The sequence below is a fragment of the Sorex araneus genome, chromosome 2 (genome assembly GCF_027595985.1).
Source record: "Sorex araneus isolate mSorAra2 chromosome 2, mSorAra2.pri, whole genome shotgun sequence".
Lineage (NCBI taxonomy): Eukaryota > Metazoa > Chordata > Mammalia > Eulipotyphla > Soricidae > Sorex > Sorex araneus.
In genome coordinates, this window is record NC_073303.1 from 372,071,886 (window position 1) to 372,098,810 (window position 26,925).

Here is a 26,925-nt window from a genome sequence, read left to right on the forward strand (position 1 = left end):
ACCAGTCGGGATGGGAGATGCGTGCCGAAAGTAGACAATGGATCAAACATGATGACCTCTCAGTGTCTGTGTTGCAAGCCATAATGCCCAAAAGTAGAGAGAGAATATGGGGAATATTGTCTGCCATGAAGGAAGGGGGTGGGTATACCCGGGATATCGGTGGTGTGGAATGTGCACTAGTGGAGGGATGGGTGTTTGGTCATTGTGTGATTGTAACCCAAACATGGAAGCTTGTAACTATCTCATGGTGATTCAATAAAATTAAAAAAAAATAAAATAAAAAATAAAAGTGAAACAGAAGGGCTGGAGCAATAGCACAGCGGGCAGGGCATTTGCTTTGCACGCTGCTGACCAGGTTTAGATTCCCAGAATACCATATGGTCCCCTGAGCACCACCAGGAGTAATTCCTGAGCACAGAGCCAGGAGTAACCCCTGTGAATTGCCGGGTGTGACCCAAAAAAGAATCTTTCACAGCTCCAGCATCTGCCCCAGTGTGGCCCTTCTCACTAAGCAGCCCCTCGCCACTGAAGCCTGCTCATCCCCAAACAATCTGGAGCCCAAGACACACAGCCTGTAGAAACTGAGGCTGCCTTGTAGAGTCAGCCAGTTGAGAGCGTGTGTAGGGTGTTCTGCTCATGTGTCTGTGCTCTTCCCTCTGTTCTTGTACATTGGTAAGCTTCCCTGTTCTCCAGAAGCACTCCTGATGCATTACATGTGTTCACGGAATCTCTCATCCTCGGAGTATTAAATATTTGAACCGAGATGGTCAGCCTGGTTGCTATGGGCACTCAGAGGGCCTAGCAGGGCCTTCATTCCTGCATTTGCTTTAGAGAAACACACATCTTTCCTAGGTCACCTGGACCATCAAGGCCTCTTCCTCTCTAAGACCTTCTGTATTTCCACTGGGACGGTGGCATCATCCCCGAAGTGTTCCCTCCAGTGGAATGGGGGTTACTTTTCATTCAGGAAGTGCCACTAATTATTGAACCCAGGCTGGAAAGTTCTTGCCATGGGCATGCTTTCAGAATTTGAACCTTTGCTTCCCACCTTTGGGGACACTCAAGCATGCTTCTTTGCTCCTTTTGATCCACTGACTGCTTCCTCCTTTCAAAATGCTATTTGCAGTACAATGGAAGTACCTTTCCTTCAGCTGCTTCTGCTTCTGCCCTCCGTTCAGGGGAGGGCTCCTATGCTGAGGGTGAGTGCTCTGGACAGTTTGAATCCTAAGAGCCAGATGGTGCCCTCTTTGTGTCTCATTGCTCACCCCTCCGTCTCCTCACACTGAGCTTTTGCAGCTGGGTCATCCAAATGGCAGAAGGACTATCCAGCTGCTCAGCCTCTTCTTCCTGCCCATGGTCTGTAACCAGTTCACCTTCTGTCCATCACCAAAGCCACTTCTGTCTAGCAGCTGGTGATGCCTCTCGTGTGTCCTGGTTCATGGGGGCCTGGGGGGCAGGAAGTCAGAGAGAGCCTCTCACATGGAGAAAATCACGTGACATCCTCCCCGCTAGCCCTTCCATTTCTGAAGCTGGCTAAGTTTCTTCCCCAGGAAGCTCTGTGGCCTTAGACGCAGCCTTTACATCAGAGGCTGATCAGCTGAATGTGGGCAGACTCCGGCTTCTCCTGGAAGGAACGAGTGTTTGAGCTCTTACGGTAGAGGGTTCAGCAGGATAGATTGCATGTCAAGGATCTCTTGGATAATAACCTCCTTGAACGATACCTTTGACAATTTAATTCTGGATCACAAGCATCGTCTTGGTTTGCTTTATAGGTTTATTTTAATCATGCAATGGTTGGAGATACTAATTTGTGTAAGTGTGAGTGTGTGTGTGTGTGTGTGTGTTTATGAGCTCGTGCATATCTGTGTGTGTGTGGGGGGGGGGGGGTGTAAGTCATCTCAGGAAGTGCTCCGTGGGTTCAGGTCCAGTCAGTCGTCTCTGCTCTGAAAGTTCACTGCTTGGCCTCTGTGGGACTTGATCCAGGAGTACTGGGGTCAGCAGCACTACACCTGCCAGTGTTTGGGGGACTCCCTGGTTTCAGGATCCAACTCAGGACCCAGGCACTGCACTCCAGCTATTTCAATTAACTTCCCCCCAGATGTTATACTTTTGAACACACATGGAGAATTTCTGTAGAAAAAAATAGAATATCCTGTTGCTTCTATTTGTTATAGCAGCTTAGGATTCCCTGCCTTGCTGTAACTGAGAAGTACTAATATATGAAAACCACCAAGGTGTTTTACTGTTCTCAGCTTATCTTTCTGGCCCCAGAAGGCTACTCAGAGCCCCAGAGCGTGCTTACAAAATGAACCTGTAACATAGAGAAAATGTTACTGACACCACTAATACCCTTGAAATAGGCATTACTCATAGCCAGCTCTCCACAAAACAGCTCTTTCTTCTTAGGTGTCCCCAGACATGAATTACCTAACAAATCAGCTTGCTTGATCCCCCTACCATGGAATGTTGAAATAATTATAGAGTGGTTTAGGGCTTAAACATAGCCATTATTTAATACATCAGATGCTATTAAATGGATATATAAACATATTGTCTACTGTTTCCTTCGTGTTGATGGAAATATCTATAAGATATTTTTACAAAAGATGTCAGCAAGCCAATAAAAATTCTTTAGTAGTTATATAAATTAAAAGTATAAATTAGGAAGTGACTCATCTTCAGCAGTGACATTGACCCTCAGTCACTTTACATAGGAGTGAGTTTAATTGTTAGCTCAAAAGTTTTCAATAGGATACTGGTTAGATATTCAGATACTGCTATCAACTCAAAAGTTTTGATCATATGAACTTAAGGCAGAGCCTAGAAGTTGACACTTTCAACAAACAGTTATTTTGATGCAGGAAATTTATAAGCAAAACTTCAAAAAATTATTACTTTATGAACTCCCAATAAATCATTGAATTATTTAGTGGTCCTTTAAAATTTTGTAATGAGACAAATATTTAGAGTACAGGTTGTAATGTACTTACAAAGTTGTGCTTTATTTAAAAAATTACATGTGGAATGATTTTCATACTATAAATCAGTGGATTCTATATATTAGTCTTTTTTTCCCCCTAAAAAAGGAATGTACATCAGTCAAATATTTTCCTGGAAATTAAGTTTTGGTTTTCATTGCCAGATCAATTCTCAGTAATACTTTTCTTGCTTCAACTTAAATGCCATTTACTGAGAAAGCACTTATCTGAACTTTGCTGCTTCTCCGACTACATGATTTCTTGGCATTCTGTGGGTGCTTTGGGGGGTCATTAGAAGTACAGCTGTAGTTCAGCCTGGCACACTGCACTTCCAGCTCCAAGCTCACAATGATGAGTCTATGTGAATCAACCCCGGCTCCTCCCTGCCGCCCTCCTGAGCCTCATCCACATGCTCCTGTATATCTGGCTTCTTGAGACCTCCTTCCCTCATTGGAACAGATGATGATTATATTGGCATCATGTGAAGGCAGAAAAAGGCCCAACTTGAGCTCTATCTGCCAGGACAGCCCAGTTTGGCCACCAGGATCTTGTCGAGGACATGCCTCTGGTCCAGGAAATGGTTGAAGAGTGGAACCTCCGCCCCTTCCCCTCTGTTGTTGGGGGAACTAAGGTAGTGATTGTTGGTTACACCCACATCCATTGCAGGGCTCACACATTTGAGTTGTAGTGCTCACTAGAGTTATGTTAGGTTGTTTGTTAGGTTGTTTGTAGTCTTGGTTGTTTTTAGTTAGGTTGTTTGTAGTCTTGACCCTGGTGCTTACCGGGAAGGTATATCGCTCTGACCACAGTTTTTGGATAACTGTTGAGTTGTCCTGCTTGCCAGGGGTTGGATCTGTTAGTTGTGGTGTAAACACACACCTGATTGCAGTGGGGCTGCAAGTTGCTTGTGGCACTAGCAATCAGAAATGTCACAGGGGCTAGACACAGCTGCCAGAATTGTACTGGACACATGTGATGGCACCAAGATCAAACTCACGACGTCAGCTTTGAAAGCTGTACCTGCTGAGCCAGCCCTCTTCTCCGAAGGGGCTCCTTTACCTTGCTAATCTTAATAGGAGCTAAATGGTTACTTTCAACTTTATGAAGGTGTCAAAAAGAATTAACTATACAATTATTATGTACCCAGTGAAGACAATTCAAAACTAAGTGTACCAAATGGGTATTATACATTATTAACACACTAATATACGTGTATCCCTGTGCATTTAGAGCCAACTCTTAGCTCTGCTAGCATTTTCCCAAGGGTCTCTTCATAGGAACGGAGGCAGGGAGGCATCTCACTGCTGTTCTTGTCTTTGCGGGCTGGCTGCATTTCTGTGTTCACATGACCAGTCCTCAGTGTTCTTCCAGATCTTTGTCCGTACGCTGTTCTCCATCTGACCTCAACAGACTCATGGCTCCTGTTTCAGAACTGATAACATCATTCAGAATATTCTTTTGACATTCTTGCACAATTGCAATATATTTTGAAAGGTGTCTCCTCAGACCCCCAGAGATCCCCAAATTGTGGCCCAGTGGTTTTAGCTCTCATTGCTTCTATTTCTGAAAGGACAAGGCAGTGCAAAGCAGACTCTGGGAAATATTTTTTCCAAAATCATTTTGCTTTCGCACTCCGCAAGACAGAGAACACGTTGCCTTTCACCAAAGTCCAGGCCTCCTTGTGCATGCAGATCCCTTGCGCCCTGAACCTCCTTGCAGTTACTATTTTCCCATCTTCCTGCGTGCTTAGGACAGGCGGACAGGCGGAGGCTTTCAGACTGCGTATGACCAAGACTCTCGAGAGAGCTGTCCTGTAGGCTCTCCCCACTGACCAGGAGCTCCTCAGCAGATCCCCAAAGCCTGGTCTGCTATTGTTTGTATGCAAGCATCCTGATTTTTTTGGGGGGGTGAGAGGATTCCTCACCAACAATGTTTGGGAGGTCCAGGCATCCCTCCCAGAAATTCTCATCTTGGTCAACCAGGCTGGTGGATCAACACATGGGCCGAGAATGTGGTGTCGCCTGGACCCTGTGGTACCGGGCTGTTACCTGGCATTGCCCGGGGGCCTCTAGGGACAAACCCTCTGCTGCCAGAACCAGGCTCTGCCCTTAGACTATTGTCTGGCCTTTGCAAACTTATTTTCCTCAGTTCTTTGGGCCACCCCCTACAGTCACTTCTGCTCAACTGGCATTTCTGAGGCCACCCTTGGTGGTCCTTGGAGGACTTCGTAGTGCTGGGGATTGAACCCAGGACCCCGATGCAGAGAACGCACTGCAGCCCTGCGAACTGGTTTTTTGTTTTTGTTTTTTTGGGTCACACCTGGTGATGCACAGGGGTTACTCCTGGCTCATGCACTCAGAAATTACTCCTGGCGGTGCTCAGGGGACCATATGGGCTGCTGGGATTTGAACCCGGGTCGGCCGCGTGCAAGGCAAACGCCCTACCCGCTATGCTATCACTCCAGCCCCCTCGAACTGTTTTTTAAGAACACAGACTGCCCAGCTAGCATCAGCCCCTAGAAGGCAGGCTTGAATGGTATTATATATTTTTTTTTTTAATTTATTTATTTTTAATTAGAGAATCACCGTGAGGGTACAGTTACAGATTTATACACTTTTGTGCTTATATTTCCCTCATACAAAGTTCGGGAACCCATCCCTTCACCAGTGCCCATTTTCCACCACCCGTAAACCCAGTGTCCCTCCCACCCTCCCCAATCCCATCTCCCCCCCACCCCACCCTGCCACTGTGGCAAGGCATTCCCTTCTGTTTTCTCTCTCTAATTAGCTGTTGTGGTTTGCAATAAAGGTGTTGAGTGGCCGCTGTGCTCAGTCTCTAGCCCTCATTCAGCCCGCAACTCTCTTCCCCCACATGGCCTTCGACTACAATGTAGTTGGTGATCGCTTCTCTGAGTTGACCTTTCCCCGGAACGTGAGGCCAGCCTCGAAGCCATGGAGTCAACCTCCTGGTACTTATTTCTACAGTTCTTGGGTGTTAGTCTCCCACTCTGTTATTCTATATACCATAGATGAGTGCAATCTTTCTATGTCTGTCTCTCTCTATCTGACTCATTTCACTCATCATGAAACTTTTCATGCCCATCCACTTAACTACAAAATTCTTGACCTCCTTTTTTCTAACAGCTGCATAGTATTCCATTGTATAGATGTACCAAAGTTTCCTCAACCAGTCATCCGTTCTGGGGCATTCGGGTTTTTTCCAGATTCTGGCTATTGTAAACAGTGCTGCGATGAACATACATGTGCAGATGTTGTTTCGATTGTACTTTTTTGCCTCTCTGGGATATATTCCCAGCAGTGGTATTGCTGGGTCAAATGGGAATTCAATATCTAATTTTTTGAGAGTCGTCCAAATTGTTTTCCAGAAGGGCTGAACCAGTCGGCATTCCCACCAGCAGTGAAGAAGGGTCCCTTTCTCCCCACATCCTCTCCAACAGCGGTTGCTTTTGTTCTTTTGGATGTGTGCTAGTCTCTGTGGTGTGAGGTGGTATCTCATGGTTGTTTTGATCTGCATCTCTCTGATGATTAGTGATGTAGAACACTTTTTCATGTGCCTTTTGGCCATTCGTATTTCTTCCTTGGTAAAGTTTCTGTTCATTTCTTTGCCCCATTTTTTGATGGGGTTGGATGTTTTCTTCTTGTAGAGCTCAACCAGTGCTTTATATACCATTGATATCAACCCCTTATCTGATGGGTATTGTGTAAATATCCTTTCCCATTCTGTGGATAGTCTTTGTATTCTGGTCACTGTATCTCTTGCGGTGCAGAAGCTTTTTAGTTTAATGTAGTCCCATTTGTTGATCTCTGTTTTTACTAGATTGCTTAGTTCCGTGTCACCTTTGAAGATACCCTTATCTTCAATATCGTGGAGGGTTTCGCCGACCTTGTCTTCAATGTACCTTATGGTTTGTGGTCTAATGTTGAGGTCTTTAATCCATTTTGATCTGACTTTTGTGCATGGTGTCAGGTCAAGGTCTAAACCCATTTTTTTGCATGTGGTTGTCCAGTTGTGCCAGCACCATTTGTTAAAGAGGCTTTCCTTGCTCCACTTCACTTCTCTTGCTCCCTTATCAAAGATTAGATGGTCATACATTTGGGGTTGTGTGTAGGGATATTCCACCCTGTTCCATTGGTCTATGGCTCTGCCTTTGTTCCAGTACCATGCTGTTTTAATTGTTACTGCTTTGTAGTAAAGTTTGAGGTTGGGGATGGTGATGCCTCCCATCATCTTTTTCCCAAGAATTGTTTTAGCTATCCTTGGACGTTTGTTATTCCATATGAATTTTAGGATTGCTTGATCCATTTCTTTGAAGAATGTCATGGGTATATTTATAGGGATCGCATTGAATCTGTATAATGCTTTAGGGAGTATTGCCATTTTGACAACATTGATTCTCCCTATCCACGAGCAGGGTATATGTTTCCATTTCCTCATGTCCTCTTTGAGTTCATGGAGTAGCGTTATGTAGTTTTCTTTGTAAAGGTCTTTTACTTCCTTGGTTAAGCTGATTCCGAGGTACCTGATTTTCTGGGGCACGATTGTGAATGGGATTGCTTTTTTCATGTCCCTTTCCTCTGCCTCATTGTTTGCATATATGAAGGCCATGGATTTTTGGGTATTGATTTTGTAGCCTGCAACTTTACTGTATAAGTCTATTGTTTCTAAGAGTTTCTTAGTAGAGGTTTTAGGCTTCTCTAGATATAGTATCATGTCGTCTGCAAATAGTGAGAGTTTGATTTCTTCCCTTCCTATCTGGATGCCCTTAATCTCTTTTTCTTGTCTAATAGCTATCGCAAGTACTTCCAGTACTATATTGAAGAGGAGTGGTGAGAGTGGGCATCCTTGTCTTGTGCCTGATCTCAGAGGAAAGGCCCTTAGTTTTTCCCCGTTGAGGATAATGCTTGCCGTAGGCTTGTGATAGATGGCTTCGACTATCTTGAGGAAAGTTCCTCCAAACCCCATTTTGGCGAGGGTTTTCATCATGAAAGGATGTTGGATCTTGTCAAATGCTTTCTCTGCATCTATTGATATGATCATATGGTTTTTATCTTTCCTTTTGTTGATATGCTGGATTATGTTGATTGATTTCCGAATGTTAAACCATCCTTGCATCCCTGGGATGAATCCCACTTGGTCGTGGTGTATGATCTTTTTGATGAGTTGTTGGATCCTATTTGCTAGTATTTTGTTGAGGATCTTCGCATCGGTGTTCATCAGGGAAATTGGTCTGTAATTTTCTTTCTTAGTGGTGTCTTTGTTTGCTTTTGGTATTAGGGAGATATGTGCTTCATAGAAACTGTTTGGGAGAGTTCCTGTTTTTTCAATTTCCTGGAAAAGTTTGAGGAAAACAGGCAATAGGTCTTCTTTAAATGTTTGGAAGAATTCGCCAGTGAAACCATCTGGGCCTGGGCTTTTGTTTTTGGGGAGGTTTTTGATTACCGTTTCAATTTCCTTAACATTGATGGGTCTATTCAGGTATTCCAGGTCTTCTTTCTTCAGTCTTGGGAGATTGTAGGAATCAAGGAATCCATCCATTTCTTTTAGGTTCTCCTTTTTTGTGGCGTAAAGACTTTCAAAGTAGTCTCTAATGATCTTTTGAATCTCACTGGTTTCTGTTATGATGTCCCCCTTTTCATTTCTGATTCGATTTATTAGAGTTTTCTCTCTTTCTTTCTTTGTGAGACTTGCTAGCGGTTTATCAATCTTATTTATTTTCTCAAAGAACCAACTCTTTGTTTCATTGATCTTTCGGATTGTTTTTTTGGTTTCGATGTCATTAATTTCTGCTCTAATTTTTATTATTTCTTTCCTTCGGTCTGGTTTGGGGTCCTTTTTCTGGTCCTTTTCTAGGGTCTTGAGTCGTAAAGTCAAGCTATCTATGTGGGTCCTTTCTTCCTTCCTGAGGAATGCTTGGAGAGCTATAAATTTTCCCCTTAACACGGCTTTCGCTGCGTCCCATAGGTTTTGGTAGCTCGTGTCTTCATTCTCATTTGTTTCTAAGTATCTTTTGATTTCTTCCTTGATTTCCTTCTTGACCCACTCATTGTTCAACATGGAATTGTTTAATTTCCAGGTGTTTGATTTGATTTTCCGTATTTGTGGGTGGTTAGCTTCTATCTTCAGCGCATCGTGGTCTGAAAAGATGGTTGATACAATTTCTATTTTTCCGATTCGATTGAGGTATGTTCTGGGGCCCAGTACATGGTCTATTTTTGAAAATGTTCCATGTGCACTGGAAAAGAATGTGTATTCTTTCTTTTTGGGGTGTAAGGCCCTGTATAGGTCTATTAGGCCTCTCTCTTCAATTTCTTCATTCAGGGTCAGTGTTTCCTTGTTGAGTTTTGTTCTTGTGGATCTATCTAGAGGTGATAAGGCCGTATTGAAGTCTCCGACTACAATTGTGCTGTTAGTGATGTCCTCTTTGAAGTCTGTTAGGAGTCGTTTTAAATATTTAGCCGGTCGTTCGTTAGGAGCATATACGTTTAAGAGTGTGATTTCTTCCTGTTGTACATATCCCTTGATAAACAGAAAATGACCTTCGCTGTCCCTTTTGATCTTTTTCATCCTGAAATCTATGTTGTCGGATACCAGGATGGCCACCCCAGCTTTTTTAAGGGGGTTGTTTGCTTGGAGGATTGTTTTCCATCCTTTGACTTTGAGTCTATGTTTACTCTGTTTGTTCAGGTGTGTTTCTTGCAGGCAACAGAATGTTGGGTTTAATTTCCGGATCCATTTAGCTACTCTGTGTCTCTTGATAGGTGCATTTAGGCCATTGACATTGAGAGAGATTATTGTGATGTGGTTTGTGTCATCTTTCTGTGGGATTTGTTGTTCTTATGGGGCTCCTCCTTGCCTTACAGTAGCCCCTTTAGACCTTCTTTCAAGATTGGTTTTGAGTCTATGAAGGACCTGAGCTGTTGTTTATCCGAGAAGTAGTGTATGTTTCCTTCGAGTTTGAGTGAGAGTTTAGCCGGATAAAGTATTCTTGGTGAGGCATTCATTTCGTTGAGTTTTTTCACTATGTCCCACCATTGTCTTCGGGCTCGGAGGGTTTCTTCTGACAGATCGGCCGTAAATCTGAGGGGTGCTCCTTGGTATGTGATTTCCCTCTTTGACCTTGCTACTTGTAGAATTGTGTCTCTATCTACAGCATCCGCCATTCTGACTATGATATGCCTTGGAGTCTTTTTATTTGGGTCTCTTTTTGCTGGCACTCTTCGGACTTCTTGTATCTGGACGCCTGCCTTCTCCAGCTCTGGGAATTTCTTAGCGATGATGTCTTTGACTATGTTTTTTTCATTGGGGTTACTTCCCTGTGGTTCTGGTACTCCAATGATTCTTATGTTGTTCCTCTTGAAGTCATCCCCCAGGGCTCTGATTCGCTCTATAGCCATTTTGAGGTCTTTGGCCATGATTTGTTGCTGTCTGTAAGCTTTCTGCAGCTCATCCTCAAGCTCGCTGATTCTGTCTTCGGCTGTAGTCATTCTGCTGTTGAGGGCATCTAGTGATATTTTTATTTCATCTACCGATTGCTTTATTTGTGAGACTTGGGTTCGAAGGTTTGAAATTTCTGCTCTCATTTCTGCTCTCATTTCTTCCTGTATTTTCTTGGTAGACCGTTCCAGCGCTTGATTCATCTCCTCCCTTAATTTATTGGATGTCTGTTCCATATTTGCTTGGAGTAGGTCGACTCTCCTCCATATTTCCTCTCTGAATTGTTTATCTGAGAGGTCGTAGATGTTGGGAGACTGTTTTGAGGTTTCTAGTATCTTTTGTTCTCCCTCTCTTGGTGGAGGGGATTTTCGCTGTTTCTTCATATTGTCACGGAAGTGCAGAGTTGGCACCTTGTAGTTCTTTATTCCTCTTCCTTTTTGTGGGAAGAAGGGTCTCCGATTGTGCTAAACTTCCCTTATTCACTGATAGCTTTTATAGTGTCAGCCTAAGCTAATGGCTATTTTGCGTAAATGTTTGAGCTCGCAAAAGTGAGTTTTCAAAGGAATACACAGTACGGATTGGGCTGAGGTAGCAATGAATAACTGCGGCCGCGTTAGCGGCCGCCGCTGCGGAAAGAAGCCACGCCCACTTTTTAGGCCACGCCCCCTAAGATGAGGACACGCCCCTAAGCAGCAGAGTGGGGATTGGTCAGGATCCGACGGCGGCGGCGGACAGGTGCCAGGCAGGGGCTTCAGGAGAAGCCCCGAGCCGCGGCGGGCAGGGGGCGGGGAGGGGACTTCTCCGCGCTGAGGCAGGCTCTCCAAGGGATTGCCTGTTTACCTGCAGGATGGAGATTGGTCAGGATCCGACGGCGGCGGCGGACAGGTGCCAGGCAGGGGCTTCAGGAGAAGCCCCGAGCCGCGGCGGGCAGGGGGCGGGGAGGGGACTTCTCCGCGCTGAGGCAGGCTCTCCAAGGGATTGCCTGTTTACCTGCAGGATGGAGATTGGTCAGGATCCGACGGCGGCGGCGGACAGGTGCCAGGCAGGGGCTTCCGAATGGTATTATATTTTTGGGCAAAAGACAATGCCTAAGAGTAGAGAGAGAGTATCTGAGAAATTGCCTGCCATAGCGGCAGAGGGAGGGCTGGATGGGGGGGGAGGGTGGGCATAATGGGGACATTGGTCGTGGAAAGTTTGTACTGGTGGTGGGATGGGTGCTTGATCATTGTATGGCTGAATCGCAAACATGAAAACTTTGGGGACATAAAAAAAAAAGAACACAGGGCGCCTTCTGTGGCAACCTCCTGATTTGTCCGTATTAAAATGAATCTCTTAATCAAAAATAAGTCTCCTCCAGCCTTTTGTTTTAGCTGGTTTCAGCAGACAGGAATTTCCTCTGAACACAATGAAGATGTGACTGCAACACCTCCCCTTTCACTTTCTGCCCATAGACCCGGTGGCTCAGAGGGACTCGCTCTTGTACCCCTCCCCCAAGTTACTCCGCTCTAGTCTCCCCGGACGTGCACTGTGTAGCCAGGCTCTGCTGGAACTGGATGAACATTCTCTTCTTTCAGCTTAATCCTGTCAGGGATCGGCATTTATTTATTTTTTTTTTTCACCTGCTCTGGGCTCAGACTTGGCATCCAGCACTAAGTCAGGGGCAGTGAGTCCAGCCAGGAGCCCCGGGTGCAGCTCAGGATGTGCGGGTAATTACAGCAGCAAGACGAGACCTTGGCTTTGATTTGATCAGTGGGAGTTTGACTCAAGGCAGCCTTCTTGAAGTCGTTTGAAAGTTCTGCGTGTGGCCTGGAGACAGCGGTCGGGAGCAGAGCTGAGCGAGAGCCCTGGGCTGTTCTTTGGGGATGGAGAAGGGAGCAAACTTTCCCGAGTTGTTATCACTTGGCCCCCGGGGGAACAAGAAATGACTCTGACTCTGAAACTTGCTGCGACTGTGCTTAGGGCAACTGTGTAGCTCCCTTGCAAAATGAAGCCTGGCGTTCTCCCTGAGGAATGCAGGGAATTCTGTTTCACCGCGACGGGTGAACACAGAGCAAAAGAAAGTTGCATTTCTTCGTCAAGTCAAATCAAGTAAAAGTTTATATATATATATATATATATATATATATATATATATATATATTGAATCACAGTTACAAAGCAGTTCATGATTGGGTTTCAGTAATAATGTTCCAACACCATCCCTCCATCAGAGCATATTTCCAGCACCGATACCCTAGCTTCCTTCCCGCTGACCCCTGCCCCAACAGCTGCCCCTCTGGCAGGCTCTGTTCTCTCTCCCTCTCCTCTCTCTCTCTTTCTTTCTGGCTACTGTGCTTTGCAATACAGGTACTGAAAGGTAATCGTGTATAAGTTGATTTTATTCTTAATTCAACATTCAAGACCAAGCGGATATTTCTGAATTCTCATCTACGACAGATAAATAACCCTAGATGTAAGAGGAAGCAAGACAGCCTCAGAAGGAGTAGACGGAATGACCACTATGTCTGCTTTCCGTGTCCTGGTCTCACAGACCTGTGATCTCTATGATAATGAATGGTGACTCTGGAATAAATTCATGTGAATTTCGGCCAAAAATGAAAGTTGAGGAGTTAATGTCTCTCATATACATATATGCACATATGTGTAAATATATGCACATATATATGATATAACTGTATTGTCTCTCATATGTATATGTATATATACACGTATATACATATATAGCTGCTTTAAGAAAAAAGGTAGATTGTCTTGGTAATTTTCACCTTACGTAAGCGCTTTCTGAATTGTATCCCTTCCCTTTATTACCTGTGCATTATAATTAACATCTATACCTTTCAGCCAGGTGGCTTTAGCAAAGACGCTTCACAAGAAAATTGTGTTCCATTACCCTGGACCACAATGATAATTATAAATTAGCAGTACTTCAACCAGAGAGAAATGACTAATACACTTGTTTTCATCGGTAATATTTCCTCAACAACTTCATAATTACATGGTATCCAGTGGCATGTGGAAAATATCTATTAAAAAGCATAATGAGAAAAGAAAACTTGCGTAGAATGTATATATTCCAGCAGCCTAGTTTCTGTAATTATTGCTTAAATCTGCCCTTTGTACTTAAAATTTTAACCTTGCAAAACTTAAGTAAAAGTTGAACAAAAACCAAAATCATATATATGTACATACACATATATATATATATTTAATTTTGTAATTGAGTAACATGCTTCACAGTGGTTTCCATATTTTTGCCATACTTGCAGTTTCACGAGCAGTCAATAGCCTTCCACCACTGTCCCATGACGCCTTCCCTCCCATCCTATTTTGCCATGGTTGGACTATCTCAAGGTTTCTTTGGAAACTGTCTAATCTCTTGCTTTGTTTCTTTAAACCCTGCACATAAGCAAAATCATCTGGTATTTGTGTTTTCCCTCTGACTCACTTCACTTAGCACGATACACTCCAATTCCATCCAGGTTGCAGGAAACTGTACAATTTCGTTTCCTGTAGCTAAGCACTATTCCTTCATGTATATGAAACAATTTCATTATGCACTCATCTGTTCCTAGGCACTTGGGTTGTTTCCAGACCTTGGCCATTGTGAATAGCGTGATGGACATAGGTGTGCATATGTCCTTGAACCTCATGTTTTAAAGTTCTTGGGATAGAGGCTTAGGAGTGGAATTGCTGGGTCTTCTGAATGTTCTATTTTTAAGTTCCCGAGAGTCACTGCACCCGGTTCCTAATGGACGGATAAGTCCCTCCAGTAGTGGCTCTTTCTCATGTACGGCCATCATTGTTAACATTCTTTTGGATGTGGGCCACTTCACATTTTTGAAATGATGACTCAGTGTTGATTTGATTTGCATTTCCCTGAGAATAGTTGATAATGAACATTTTCCCATATATCTGTTGACCATCTGTATTGCCAACTAGCTTTTAGCTTTAAAAATTAGGCGCTACAGCTCCAAGCCCTGAGTTGAAAAAGTTGTGAGAAAATCACTGAAACTGCAATGCATTGATCTGTTTTTAGTTCTGATCCGAAAATTAAGTGCATTATGGATTTTAGAATGTGAATCAAAAGCATTCCCTACATTTGAGGGGGTTGGGGGGATTCCCCAGGGAGGGTCAAACCTTCCTTGAAAACCTTTATACATGTGTGCGAGAAGTGGGCAAAACAGGGAGAGAGGATAGAGAGAGAATTGTTTCCTGTGAACCAAGTGTATTAGCATGCAAGTACAAAATAGTACATATGCTATTGCCGTGGGTGTACACAGGAAACGTGTGTGTACCCATGTCATGGGCCTATGCAGGAAGGTTTCTGAGCTCCATTGAAACGCTTCAAAGGATAAGGACAAAGCAGAGCTGCATGATTTTGCCTTTATTCATTAATTTTTTCTTATTGCTATTAAAACTTGAAAGACTGAGAAATAAAATAAACCAGCACTCCTATTTTCACCATGTGGCTCTTATATTCCCCAAGCAATGTAAATTATTGATAGGGAATTTGGAATATGGTCATAAAAAAGAACCCAATTTTTTAAGGAAATTATACATTAACGAAGAGGATGGAAATGAGAACAAAGCCAGATGTTTGAATTAAAGCAGAATTAAATGCATTCTGCTATTTGAATTAAAATAGCTTGCCAGAGGGACAGAGATAGTACAGGGCTCATGTTTCTTGACTTGAACATGGTGAACCCCAGCTTTCTCTGTCACTGGCATGATCTCTACTGGAGCAAGGTACCCTGGGTATTGCTGGGTACAGTGTTGAAACCAACAGTAACAATAGAAAACAAAAGGCATGTTTCAGAAAGTATAATAGGAATGTAAGAATTCAGGGGAAAGAACTGTAAGTTGAACTCTAGGTGACAAAGTACTTTTTTTCCCAAAACTCTGGAAACAGTGCTATGCTCCGGCTCTTCTGTGAGTCCATCATGCCCAGAGCAGAGCATATACAGAGTTCTTATCCAAAACAGAGATGGCAGAGATAATGTATGTTCACAAGGAGCCCAGGTTTAGAACTATACACCATGGGAAGCAATTAAATGAATTTGATGGGGCGTAATAGCCTACTTATGGAGATAAGCTTTGAACAAGCATGATTACAGCCTTGACAAAGTATCCCCCCCCAAAAAAGATTTAAAATTTTTGATTGATGTGTTGTTCAAAGAGAAGAGAAAGGAATGGGTATGTTAGAGACAATGTATGTGCGTGCGTGTGTGCATGTATGCTTGCTTTTGTATGTGTGTGTGTGTGTGTGTGTGTGTGTGTGTGTGTGTGTGTGTAGTGAAAAGTTCTGTTGATCAGAGGCTGATGGGGCTATTATGGATTATCAGACATATTCCGTTTTCATGTAAAGTGTGTTTTGTGTTGTTAACCTAGGTAGATTATAAATTCAACACGGTTTGGTATTTCTTACACCGTCACCATATATGGTGCTTGCACCCTGACATCTAGGATTCACATGATTTTATCTTCCTGATAAAAGTTCAAGTTACCAGTATCACAACATACACTCAACTAAGGAGTCTACATGTGTGAATGTTTGTATTCATTTGCAAAAGATTATATATAATAGTACGTACTTTTATAATATATGATATACGTAGTTATTGATAATGCAAAGATTCACTTTGGAGACACTACAGATACTCTGACAAGTCTGTAGGGAACCCAGGAGTAAAGGTGAAATTTTATCTAATTGTGTGGCTGGAGCGATAGCACGGTGGTTGGGCGTTCGCTTTTCACGCGGCCGACCCGAGTTCGATTCCTTTGCCCCTCTCGGAGAGCCCGGCAAGCTACCGAGAGTATGAGCCCGAGTGGCAGAGCCTGACAAGCTACCCGTGCGTATTGGATATGCCAAAAACAGTAACAATAAGGCTCTCAATCAGAGACATTACTGGTGCCCACTTGAACAAATCAATGAGCAACGGGATGACAGTGACAGTGACAGTGTATTTACTAAAGAGCCGCAGCGCTCTCTCTCTCTCTCTCTCTGTCTCTCTCTGTCTCTCTCTGTCTCTCTCTGTCTCTCTCCCTCTCTCTCTCTCTCTCTCTCTCTCTCTCTCTCTCTCTCTCTCTCTCTCTCTGCATCTGTGTGTTCGGCAGTCTCACGCTGCTTCCCCAACCCTGGGGAGGTCAATGGATGGATGAAGGAAGGAACGAGGGCCAGGCTGGTTGGTCTCAGTTGCCGTTTATTCCAATCTGCTCTCCATTCTCCTGTGATTCTCCTCCTGTGTCTTCCTCCCCTCTACTTCATTCTCCTTTTGGATCCCCCAGCCCACGCTTACAGCCTAATTAAATCCCAAAACATTAGGGGTTGGGGCATACACATAGGTGTGGTCATACATAAGTGGAGGTAAAGTTCTTCCCTCAGGGAAGCTGCTTCTAGGACAGATATTCACTCAGTAAGACGACCCTGCCAAGACTGACATTCTAACTGTGGGTGTGTTTCTCTTCTCCTTAGTCCAACAAACATACATTCATAATATTAATCATTTTGTATGGACACATTAAGAAATATAGTAAGCTTCTAGGATTTCTCTCCTGGGGACATCTCGCTATAGATCTCAGACTGTAGTGCTCAGGCCAGATTAGTCTTTCCTAAACTTAGCAGGGTCCTAATCTCATCATTACTTTTTGGATCATGACAGCATTTGTCCATGACCATGCTCTTAATATAATATTATATCATGGTGCTCTGGCCTGGCCCATTTCAATCCTAGAGTAGCTCACAGCTTGCCCTGAGTCCATTCAGTCCCTTGTTGGAACCCTGTTTTTGGGGTGCTAGGAACTATGGGTGACTGAAGTTTAAGTTGAGAAAGCAGATACCCGGGAGTTAATATTACTTGGACTCAGTTAATTCCCAAGTTACTAAAGCATAATATTAACTGTCTTCCTGTGTCAACACAAAAATGACATTGTTTTAAAGTAAACTATGCAAAAAAAAAACATAAGGAGAGGAGAAAGGCAATATATAACTTACAGTACAAGCTCAGTGTCCCTAGAAGGATCTGACCTTATAAGTAAATGAACTCTGATTTGGGGGAAAAGGTGATAGACCAGTTGGGGAAGAGAGCACAGAGAAGAGTTTACAGATAAACACAGAGGAATGGGAGTGACTCAGGAGCACTGTGATGGGTATAATCGGATAAACCTAAGCTCCGTATGGCAAGGGAGAAAGGACAAACCAATGTTTTCCTACATCTAATGATGGATGAACCAATCCCCTGCCCTTGTTACTTGGATGTATCTCTGGGCCACATTGCTGAGAGTATTTGCATTGGAATACACCTGGCATCATGAGTTCTTGGTATTTGTTTTGGGTTGTGTTTTTCATCTGTTGTTTGAGTCGTTTATCTCACTGTAGGATCATAGACATTTCTGTGTCTGCCTTCTTAGGCATTTGCCTGAAAGCATAGGACTTTTCCACACCGTGCTCCTGTGTGTGTATGTGTGTCTGTGTGTGTGTCTGTGTGTGTGTGTAAATAAGAAGGTATATATCAGCACAGGAATGCTTTGGGGTTTTCCCTCCACAGTGCTCTCCTTTTGTGAGTCTTTCTTTCTCCACGCAGAATGTTGGCCGACTTCCACTGACGGCGTGGGCTTGGCTGGGCCTATTAAGATTAGTGATGGACACAGACTCCCAGATTAAATGTCTGAATGCTTCGGATAATTATGTCTCCATCTCAACATTGCAAAGTTGGTCATCAACTCTCAACTGCAGCTGCTTACACTAACCTTGCAAGGACACTGAGCTCAGACTCCAGGCAATTTTCTGCTTGTGAATTTTGGCAGTGATTACAAGTCTAGTGATGGTCCCAGCTGGGAGAAAAGTGTCAGTAATGGGGAGGATGGTTAAGTTTCGCAGCTCCTGTAACAGATGTGTGTGTGTGTGTGTGTGTGTGCGTGTGGGGGGGGGCGTGGAGGAGGCTGCCTGCCGAGATAGATTAAATGGAGGGGGAGCCTTGGAATAGTGGGGAAGCAAACAAGATGGACCACCCATCCCCCTACTGAGCAGCCTCCCACACCATCAGTTAAGGAAGCAGCTCACAATTGCCCCAATGAAATCTTGGGTGCTCGGGTGGAAGGTCAGAGAATTTCAAGACTGTGAAAGGCTGAGCTATGTTCTTGCTCACTTGCCTTGCGAAGTACAGGAGCCCGGTGCTACCTTAGCAGCACTCAGTGGAGAGAACTGGATGAATCCTGGGGTCAGGGGGCCATGGGCATCCCTCCTGAACCTTAGCAGTCACACAAACCTGCCGCAGAAGATCCAGAGCTGGGTCGCTTCTGTATTTCTCAGGGGTATCGCCGCTTCCCGGATGCTCTCTTGCCCGTGAACAGGAGCAGGCAGGCAGAGCAATCCAGCAGGCACAGGAGGGCTTAGAAGAGAGGCGAAAAGGGCCTTCACAGCAGTTTATCCTCATCTCTCAGTCGCCCTTGTGACGCCTGTTCTTGCTTATGGTGGTGGAGGCGCTAGAGTTCATTGCTGTGAGATACTGGCATGGATTAAAGGTCTCCGTGGAAGGGAGCAGGGAGCTGCCCTACCTGTTCCTCTCTCCCACCAGCCTGGCCCCTCTGGCCCCTCTTCCTGAGTCCTTGTTAGATGCCATTGTCCCCACCTGTCTGGATGCAGAATTACATCGCACCGGATTGTTCTCACAACCCCAGGCTGCCCGAGAGCTGGCTGGGGGCCAAGCCCGACTCCTCATCCCTAGTTGCTCTGGCGGCAGAGACATGAGAGATGATTCAGCCCTTCTTTGAGTTCTCAGAGCCTCACGGGCACGCGGGGAGGCACCTTGGCTCAGGCCCTACCCAGGCGCCGCTTTCTTGCTCCTTACAGAAGCATGTGTAGGAAGAGCTAAGAGAACTGGCCCTCGCTCATCTTGCTCTTTATTTGTGGTTAGAATTTTGGCTTTGGGGGGATCCGTGGTGGCCAGGATTGAGCCAGGTGGAGGGAACTCCTGCAGGCAAAGCATCAGCATCAGCATGAGCCCTTTGGGCTCTCTCCCTGCAGGCCACTGTCTTTGAAAATTACATCTCAGAGGATCGCTAGCCCATTCCACATGGAGTGAATCCGGGTGACAGTCTGTGCCAGAAACTCACCCCTTGTGTTATGTAGTCCAGCGTCAGGAGTATAGACACTAAGGGCTCAATTGGGTGTTTAAGCACGTGCAAATGGGAGTCTAAATCCAGCTGAAGTCTCTCGCGTAGAAATCCCTGGGGCAAAAGGCCGTTTCCTCAAAGGCTACCAGGGCAGATGAACCCACACTGTCCCCACTTTCCTAGGCATCTCCCACATATATATTTTTTTATTCGCAGCGCCCTTTCTTTGAAAGAATGCAAATGCAGTTCTGTAGAGCGGCACAAAGCCTTGTGATTTGGTAAATTGGTTTTATTTTTTTTTTGCATTCAGATTAATCGAAGTTCCAAAAATGATGGCAGTTTAGAGGGGATGGAAGATTGTTGAAATGACAGATTGAGTACTGTATTTCTCAGGTTATAAAGTTCAGGAAAATGTGTAATTATTTCTGAGTTTCCTAAGGTTCCTGTGTTCAACATAATGTTCTGACATATAGCAGGGACAGTTCCAGATAGGAAATGCAAATGAGTCAGAGCTGGCCCGCTGCCGACGCTGGGGTTAATCATGCAAATCTAATGCAGTTCTTGGTATTTCAAGAAAGGTTTTAGTTGAAGTCGCGGGCACATATTGATTTAAAATTCCTACTTCAGAGAGCAGCGTAATTTTTTTTTAAGTTCAAATTTGAAAATATAGAATGGGATTTGGAGGCCCATGTTGACTGCACATCAATCTCTACTTGTTAATCATGAAAAGTCATGGGCGGGAAAGACAGATTCAAAGCATGTGCGAGTTCCTGAGCATACTAAATCGCATATGAGAGCTGGATCCACAAATCTGTAGTCCCGGGCTTGGAGTAAGAGCAAAGCAAGCACATGCATGCTTACGGAATATCTACCCTGTTCTAGCACTCACAAGCTGCAGGCCAGAATAGGAATAAAAAAAAAGGCTGCCACTTTAGGAATGATCTAGAAGACCTTTGGAGAAAAGTCTGGTTGTAGGAAGAAATGAGCCATTCTCGCTCCCCAGAGCAAGCCGACACACTCAAATAGCCTTTCTACCGTGCACAATAAGCGTCAGCTTGTCTTTCCAAGAACATTAGAATTTTGTGCGGAGAACTGACCTAGGAATTGCTTATTTATTTATTTATTTATTTATTTATTTTTTACGTAGCTCCCTATCGCTGACTCTCTTGTAAGTTAATCTCCTCTCCCATGAATTTTTCACCAGCTTCACTCCGATGTTGATAAAGGAGATGGCTCTATCAAGTACATCTTGTCAGGCGAAGGGGCAAGTTCCATTTTCATTATCGATGAGAACACGGGGGATATTCACGCGACCAAGAGGCTGGACCGCGAGGAGCAGGCCTACTACACGCTCCGGGCCCAGGCTCTCGACAGACTCACCAACAAGCCCGTGGAGCCCGAGTCTGAATTCGTCATCAAGATCCAGGACATCAATGACAACGAACCCAAATTCTTAGATGGCCCCTACACAGCTGGAGTCCCTGAAATGTCTCCAGTGGGTGAGTAATGAACACAAGCTTTTTTTTTTTTTTTTTCAGCTTTTGGTGTCACACCCATTGATGCTCAGGCTTACTCCTGGCTCTGCACTCAGGAATTACTCAGGGCAGTGCTTGGGGGACGGTATGGGATGCTGGGGATCGAACCTGGGTTGGCCATGTGCAAGGCAAATGCCCTACCTGCTGTGCTATCACTCCGACCCTGAACATAAGCTCTTGCAATGCTTTTTTGGGGTGTTGGAGGATCCAGGGCGCTGAACTGAAAATGTAACCTTCAGCAGTGCTGAAGAACGAAATCCCTTATTGTGCAAGGTTAGGTCCAAGCTGCCTGTGTTACCACGTGGTATGGGACAATTTGTTTCCCTTAGGTGGGGAATGAGAGAAGGCTTCCATTTACACAGTTTTCTCCATGACTTCACCAAATTGCAAGGGTCTCGCATTTCCTTTGAATGGAATATTTGATGTTCAAACAAAGGCTAAAATTATGGCTATGGAGTTAAAAAAAAATGAAGTGCTTCCGGCAGAGTTTTGTGATGATCTTCTCTGCGTGTGTGTTTTTTCACTCAATGATATTAGGGTGATGATTCAGTATTCAAAGCAAGCCTCTGTTACCTGCGCAGAGAGCAGGCCTGGGGCTGGCCAGGTGAACCTTTGCATCCGTTGGTCTCTCTGCCCCTGGAGTGTCTGCAAACCAGCAGTGTGCATCGCCTCCAGAAACACAAGCACAGGAGGACTTATATTGAATTGACAGTATTGGTAAAACTAACTGAGTTTGAGAGAATCTAACATAAAAATCAGGAAGGGCTGTTTTATTCAAACATCTCTTGACTTTGCCTCATTACTGGAAAAAAAAAGTAAAATCCTTTTAGTATACAGTTTGCATCAAATAATACAAATTTAAATCCCATTTATTCAGGTGCCTCTGGGATGGTTTTTAATTGGTGTGTAATTTCAGGATCGTTGATCTTAGAAAACAATTAGAAATGATGGCCTGGGACATGGACCAGCTGTTTTATGTATTTCCTATTGAAAAGAACCTATTTATTTAAAATTAGTGATTGAACTTGTATTTTTTTTTCTTTTTGGTCATACTGGCCAGTGATCAATGCTCAGAGGACCTGTGTGGTATGAGGGATTCAACTGGGGTTGGCTGCACGAAAGGCAAGCACCTTAACCCTGTACTATCTCCCAGACTCAAACTTCCATCATCCCATTGTGCAGAGTCTGATTTTTTTTCAGTAAGGGTCATTTTTTTTTTTTCATTTTACAATTCAGTCAAATACGTATTCTGGAGTGGAATTGCAAGTCTATGTCTCTGTGACCTTGAGGGGAAACCCCAACTTAGTGACCAAGACCTCTGTTCCTGCTCCATGGAAATGGGAAATTATTTAGGATCCCTGGACTCCAACTACTGAAGACATTCAAGCGGAAAGTGAGCCCGGCGATTCAGAGCTGGTTAAGAATTCTGGACCTCTATGGTACCATCTCTGTTCAGTAAAATAGTTCAAACATTTTTTTTTTCCAACCAAATTGGCTTATTTCCACCTTCTCAGCGACCCCACTGCTTCAGACTACTTCCTGCAATGTTGCTTGACACCACCAGCCAAAACAACAATAAGAACAGCAACAGCTGCCAGATTTACAACGTTTTAGAAAATGCAAGGCATGTTTTCTCCAGAATTAGAAGCAGGGATTTTTGGGAGATGTCCTTGAGCAAGTCCTGATTCTCAAGGACATTTTAGTGTCAAAATTTGGCTTGTACACGACCGCCTTTCCTACATGAACTGTAGCTGTGAACATTAGCTAGAGACATGGTCGCGCTGTCACGCTGTCATGCTGTAGTCACATTGTTCATCGATTTGCTCGAGTGGGCACCAGTAATGTCTCCATTGTGAGACTTGTTGTTACTGTTTTTGGCATATCGAATACACCATGGCGAGCTTGTCAGGCTCTGCCGCCATGTTGGCGAGATGCTCTCGGTAGCTTGCCAGGCTCTCCGAGAGGGACAGAGGAATCGAACCCAGGTCAGCTGCATGCAAGACATACGCCCTATGCACTGTGCTATTGCTCCAGTCCATGGACATGGTATTAATGTGAATTCTTTGTTGTCAGCTGCTACAATGTGCAGTACTTTGTGGGTTTTAGAGGTGCTGCCATTGAAATGATTCTGTCTCCCTCTCTTCCTCTCTCTCTCCTCTCTCTCTCTCTCTCTCTCTCTCTCTCTCTCTCTCTAGTGACACCAATTGTACATTATTAATTCCACCTGCCAAGTTACTTTATTTGATTATTCCAAGTCTATGTAGAATTTTTTAAGAAAATTAATGTGAAATATTTTCAGTATTTACTTGTTACTGATTCAGAACACAGAGAACAAAATAAAGAACAATGCCTGCTCATGTAAAATATGATATATGAATTATTGCAAGTCATAGTTTAGGAAGGTGTATAATTCTAACCGTAGGTATAACACCCGATCATATTGTATATCCAAGTTATTTAATTAATAACTAGAAGTTTTTGTTTTCATTGAATACTAACTATAAAATTTAAAAGATAAGAATGTGCCCTTAGGATGGTTTAAGATAGTTTAATCATTGTCATAAGAGCATTGGATAATTATAGAAAATTTGAAATAATCTGAAAATGTGTCAATGATGTATAAAGTTGATGATTATTTCTTAAAAAGTATATGCAACTGAGTTTACTACAGTTTATATTTCCCTCTGGGGGGGGTTGTGTGTGTGTGTGTTCTTTTAAAATAAAGTATGAAATCAGTACTTAAGAACGTCATCAGAAAATATATTTCTGGAATAGTCCATTTTAGAGAAAATAAAAAGCATAAATATTCAGTATATCACTGAAAACCAATCACAGTTAAATTCTTTGTTTTGATTGGGTCAAACACAGTGGTGCTTAGATTCCTAGCTTCGTACTCCATGTCTGTCTAATGGAACCACAGAGAGTACTTGTAACAGGGACCAAACTCAGGCACCCTACACGTGCTCAACTCCACGGAAATTTAATTCTTAAATTAAAAATCTGTCTCAGCCCAGCTGGTCTAGCAATGGAGTGATTGTTAACAAAGCAAAAGTACTTCAGAATTTTTAAGTTTCATATCTAATATATAATGTGATATATTAGATCTAACATATAGTATATGTAATTTCTATTCATTTGAAAGAAAATTGATGTATTAACAGAAGTCACAGTATGAAGGGACATCAGCGTGTAAGAAAGTGGATATGGATGGCTTATGTGAGATATTCTGGAATATAGGTCTATGTAGGACTAAATTGGAAAAAAAATGGTAGATTTTTTTAAAAGGCTATATTTCCAAGAAATTATTAAAAACAAACCTGAATCCAAAGGAAGAGTGGGACTTATCTCCTCTGCTGGCCGAGCATGATGAAAGCCCTTATTAAAATGCCTAAAGAAAGCCTATTTTAGTTTCTAATCTCTTTCCTTTGTTGGGTTTTGGAGCCACACCCAGAAGTGTTCAGGAGTTAGTTCCAGGAACTGGAGAGAGAGTATGTGGGTAGGACGTGTCCCTTGTTCTTACAGGCAGCCTACCTGGGTTCTACCCACAGCACCTCATACGGTGTTCCATGGCCATCAGGAGTGATCCCGGAGCTCAGAGGGAGGAGGAAGCTCTGAGCACCACTGGGAGTGGCCAAAAAAATAAAAAATAAAAATTGAATAAATAAAATAAAACAAGTTTGCTTCCTGCTCTGTCTGGGGATTTTCTCCCAGCAGTGCTCAGGGACTGTGTTGGTGTTGGGGCCTCTGGTGTGGGAAGCATGTGGCATCCATCTTCAATCCTCGTGCCTTTCCGATTTTCCCTGTCTTTATTTCTTTTTTTCCTATTTGTTTGTTTTGGGGCCACATCTGGCTGTACACGGGGTTACTCCTGCCTCATGCCCTGGGATCACTCTTGCTGGGGCTTGGGACCATGTGGGGTGCCAAGGATTGAGTAAGTTGAGCCCCCGGTGAGACAAGCACCATAACCTGTCCTCCCAGCGACCACCCCTCCCATCTGACAGGTAACACTGCAAAGGAAACTAAGAGGAAGCAAGCCCGGTGTTTTCTATAATGACCGAGTGAATACACAGTTAAAATTAGCATGGCATTCTGTCGCCAAATGGAGCAACACAATGCATGAGTTTTTCACATTGCTGAACTTTTCCTCCTGGGGGTGGGGTTGGGTTTCCATTTTTATGCTTGGCACATCAGTGCTGATGTGTATCACCTGTGGCTCGCAGGTGGCTGTGGCTTAATTAACACAAATTGCAGCAAGACATCAACGTGTTCAAGAAAAAAAAATGACACAAAACAAGAGGCAGAAGCACATGAAAACTATTACTAATGACATAAATGCAGTCACCAGATATCAGGTTCAATGGACGGTTGGAACTGGGTCGCTCATTCGGTTTGGATGTTTCCCTTTTTGTCAGACTCTAATGAGCTGTGACAGAGAGACCCCCTGCATGATGAGCAGTCTTGCCATGCTCCTCTGTGCACGTTGATGGAGATCTGCATGGAATGTTCTAGAAAAACTTAGTCCCCTGGTTCTGTTGGTTGAGATGCCTAAAATTTTAACTCCAGTGAATCCTGAGTAGATTCCTATCCTATTGGGCATTATTAATCACCGATTTTTTTGCCAACATACTTTTAGATTTCTTAAATATTTGTGAAGTTTCATTAGTGTTTGTCTTCCTAAGGGGTCCATCATGTCCATTGACATACTCCTTTGTCCTATGCCTCGAAAAATAGAAAAACAAAAACCAATCATAGAGTCTGAGCCTTTTGTGAGTAGACAATGTTTTGTGGTTCTCAGAAGCTTTAAATTCATTTGCTTTGTGGGTTGGTCCATAGGAACCTCGGTGGTACAAGTAACAGCAACAGACGCCGATGACCCCACGTATGGCAACAGCGCCCGAGTCGTCTATAGCATTCTGCAAGGACAGCCTTACTTCTCTGTGGAACCCAAGACAGGTAACCATGGAAACGGGACACTCCTTGCAAACGCATGATTCAGACTTTGACATTGAATTAGAATAATTTGGGGATGGGTGGGGGCAGGTAGGACATCCAAAGGATGTTCAGAGGGCCCAGGGACCAATTCTCTGCCAAGTAGGCTGGATGACTGAGCATGAGAACCTAAGCATATGGTGCTCCTGAGGTGAATTAGAATAAACTCTTCCTTGAAATTATTTTTATTCAGTATCCTTGGCTCTCCTTATTGTGTTTCTCTCAGTGTGTGTGTATTCATCACAGGTAGCATAGGAGTCACTGAAGAATGTTTTGTATTGGGGCTGGAGCTATAGCACAGCGGGTGTGCCTTGCACACGGCCGCCCTGGCCCATATGGTTCCCCAAGCACTGAGCACTGCCAGGAGTAATTCCTGAGTACACAGCCAGGAGTAACTCTTGTGCATTGCTGGGTGTGACCCAAAAATCAAAAACAAAGAAAAGAATATTTTGCATTGTTTAGCAGTATTCCCACCAAGATTAAACACAACATTATATGTTAAAAATCATTCAACAGTGGAGGATAGTGCAGGGGTGAAGGGACCTGCCTTGCATTTTGCTGAGCCCAGGTCAACACCCAGTACTCCACGGAACCCCCAGTAGTTCCGGGTGCCTCTGTGGAGTGGAGCAGCAGTAAGTCTGTGCTCAGGAAGTGCCCGGGCTCCTTCCTGTGTGTGGGGACCTGGGTCCGCCCCTGCCTCTCTCCAATAAAAGAAACAGAATAGACGTTGAGGTATTGTCTACTGACCATGGAAGGAAAGCCAGTTCTTCCCTTTTGTTCCATTTTCATTTTGTTTTCCATCATTTAGAGAACAATTATACACAATAAAACTTAATCTCAGGCTCATCAAGTAGTAG

At 43.8% G+C, this 26,925-nt stretch overlaps 1 protein-coding gene across 2 annotated transcripts in view; it reads left to right on the top strand.

Annotated features, from left to right (window-relative positions):
* The window catches only part of CDH7 (cadherin 7), a 158,768-nt gene that overhangs the window by 48,950 nt on the left and 82,893 nt on the right, over positions 1–26,925 (top strand). For both annotated transcript variants that reach the window (XM_055126070.1, XM_055126071.1), the window contains exons 3-4: positions 20,749–21,043; positions 25,913–26,032. In XM_055126070.1, coding sequence (XP_054982045.1) covers positions 20,749–21,043; positions 25,913–26,032 — 415 coding nt within the window. The remainder of the gene's footprint in view (positions 1–20,748; positions 21,044–25,912; positions 26,033–26,925) is intronic.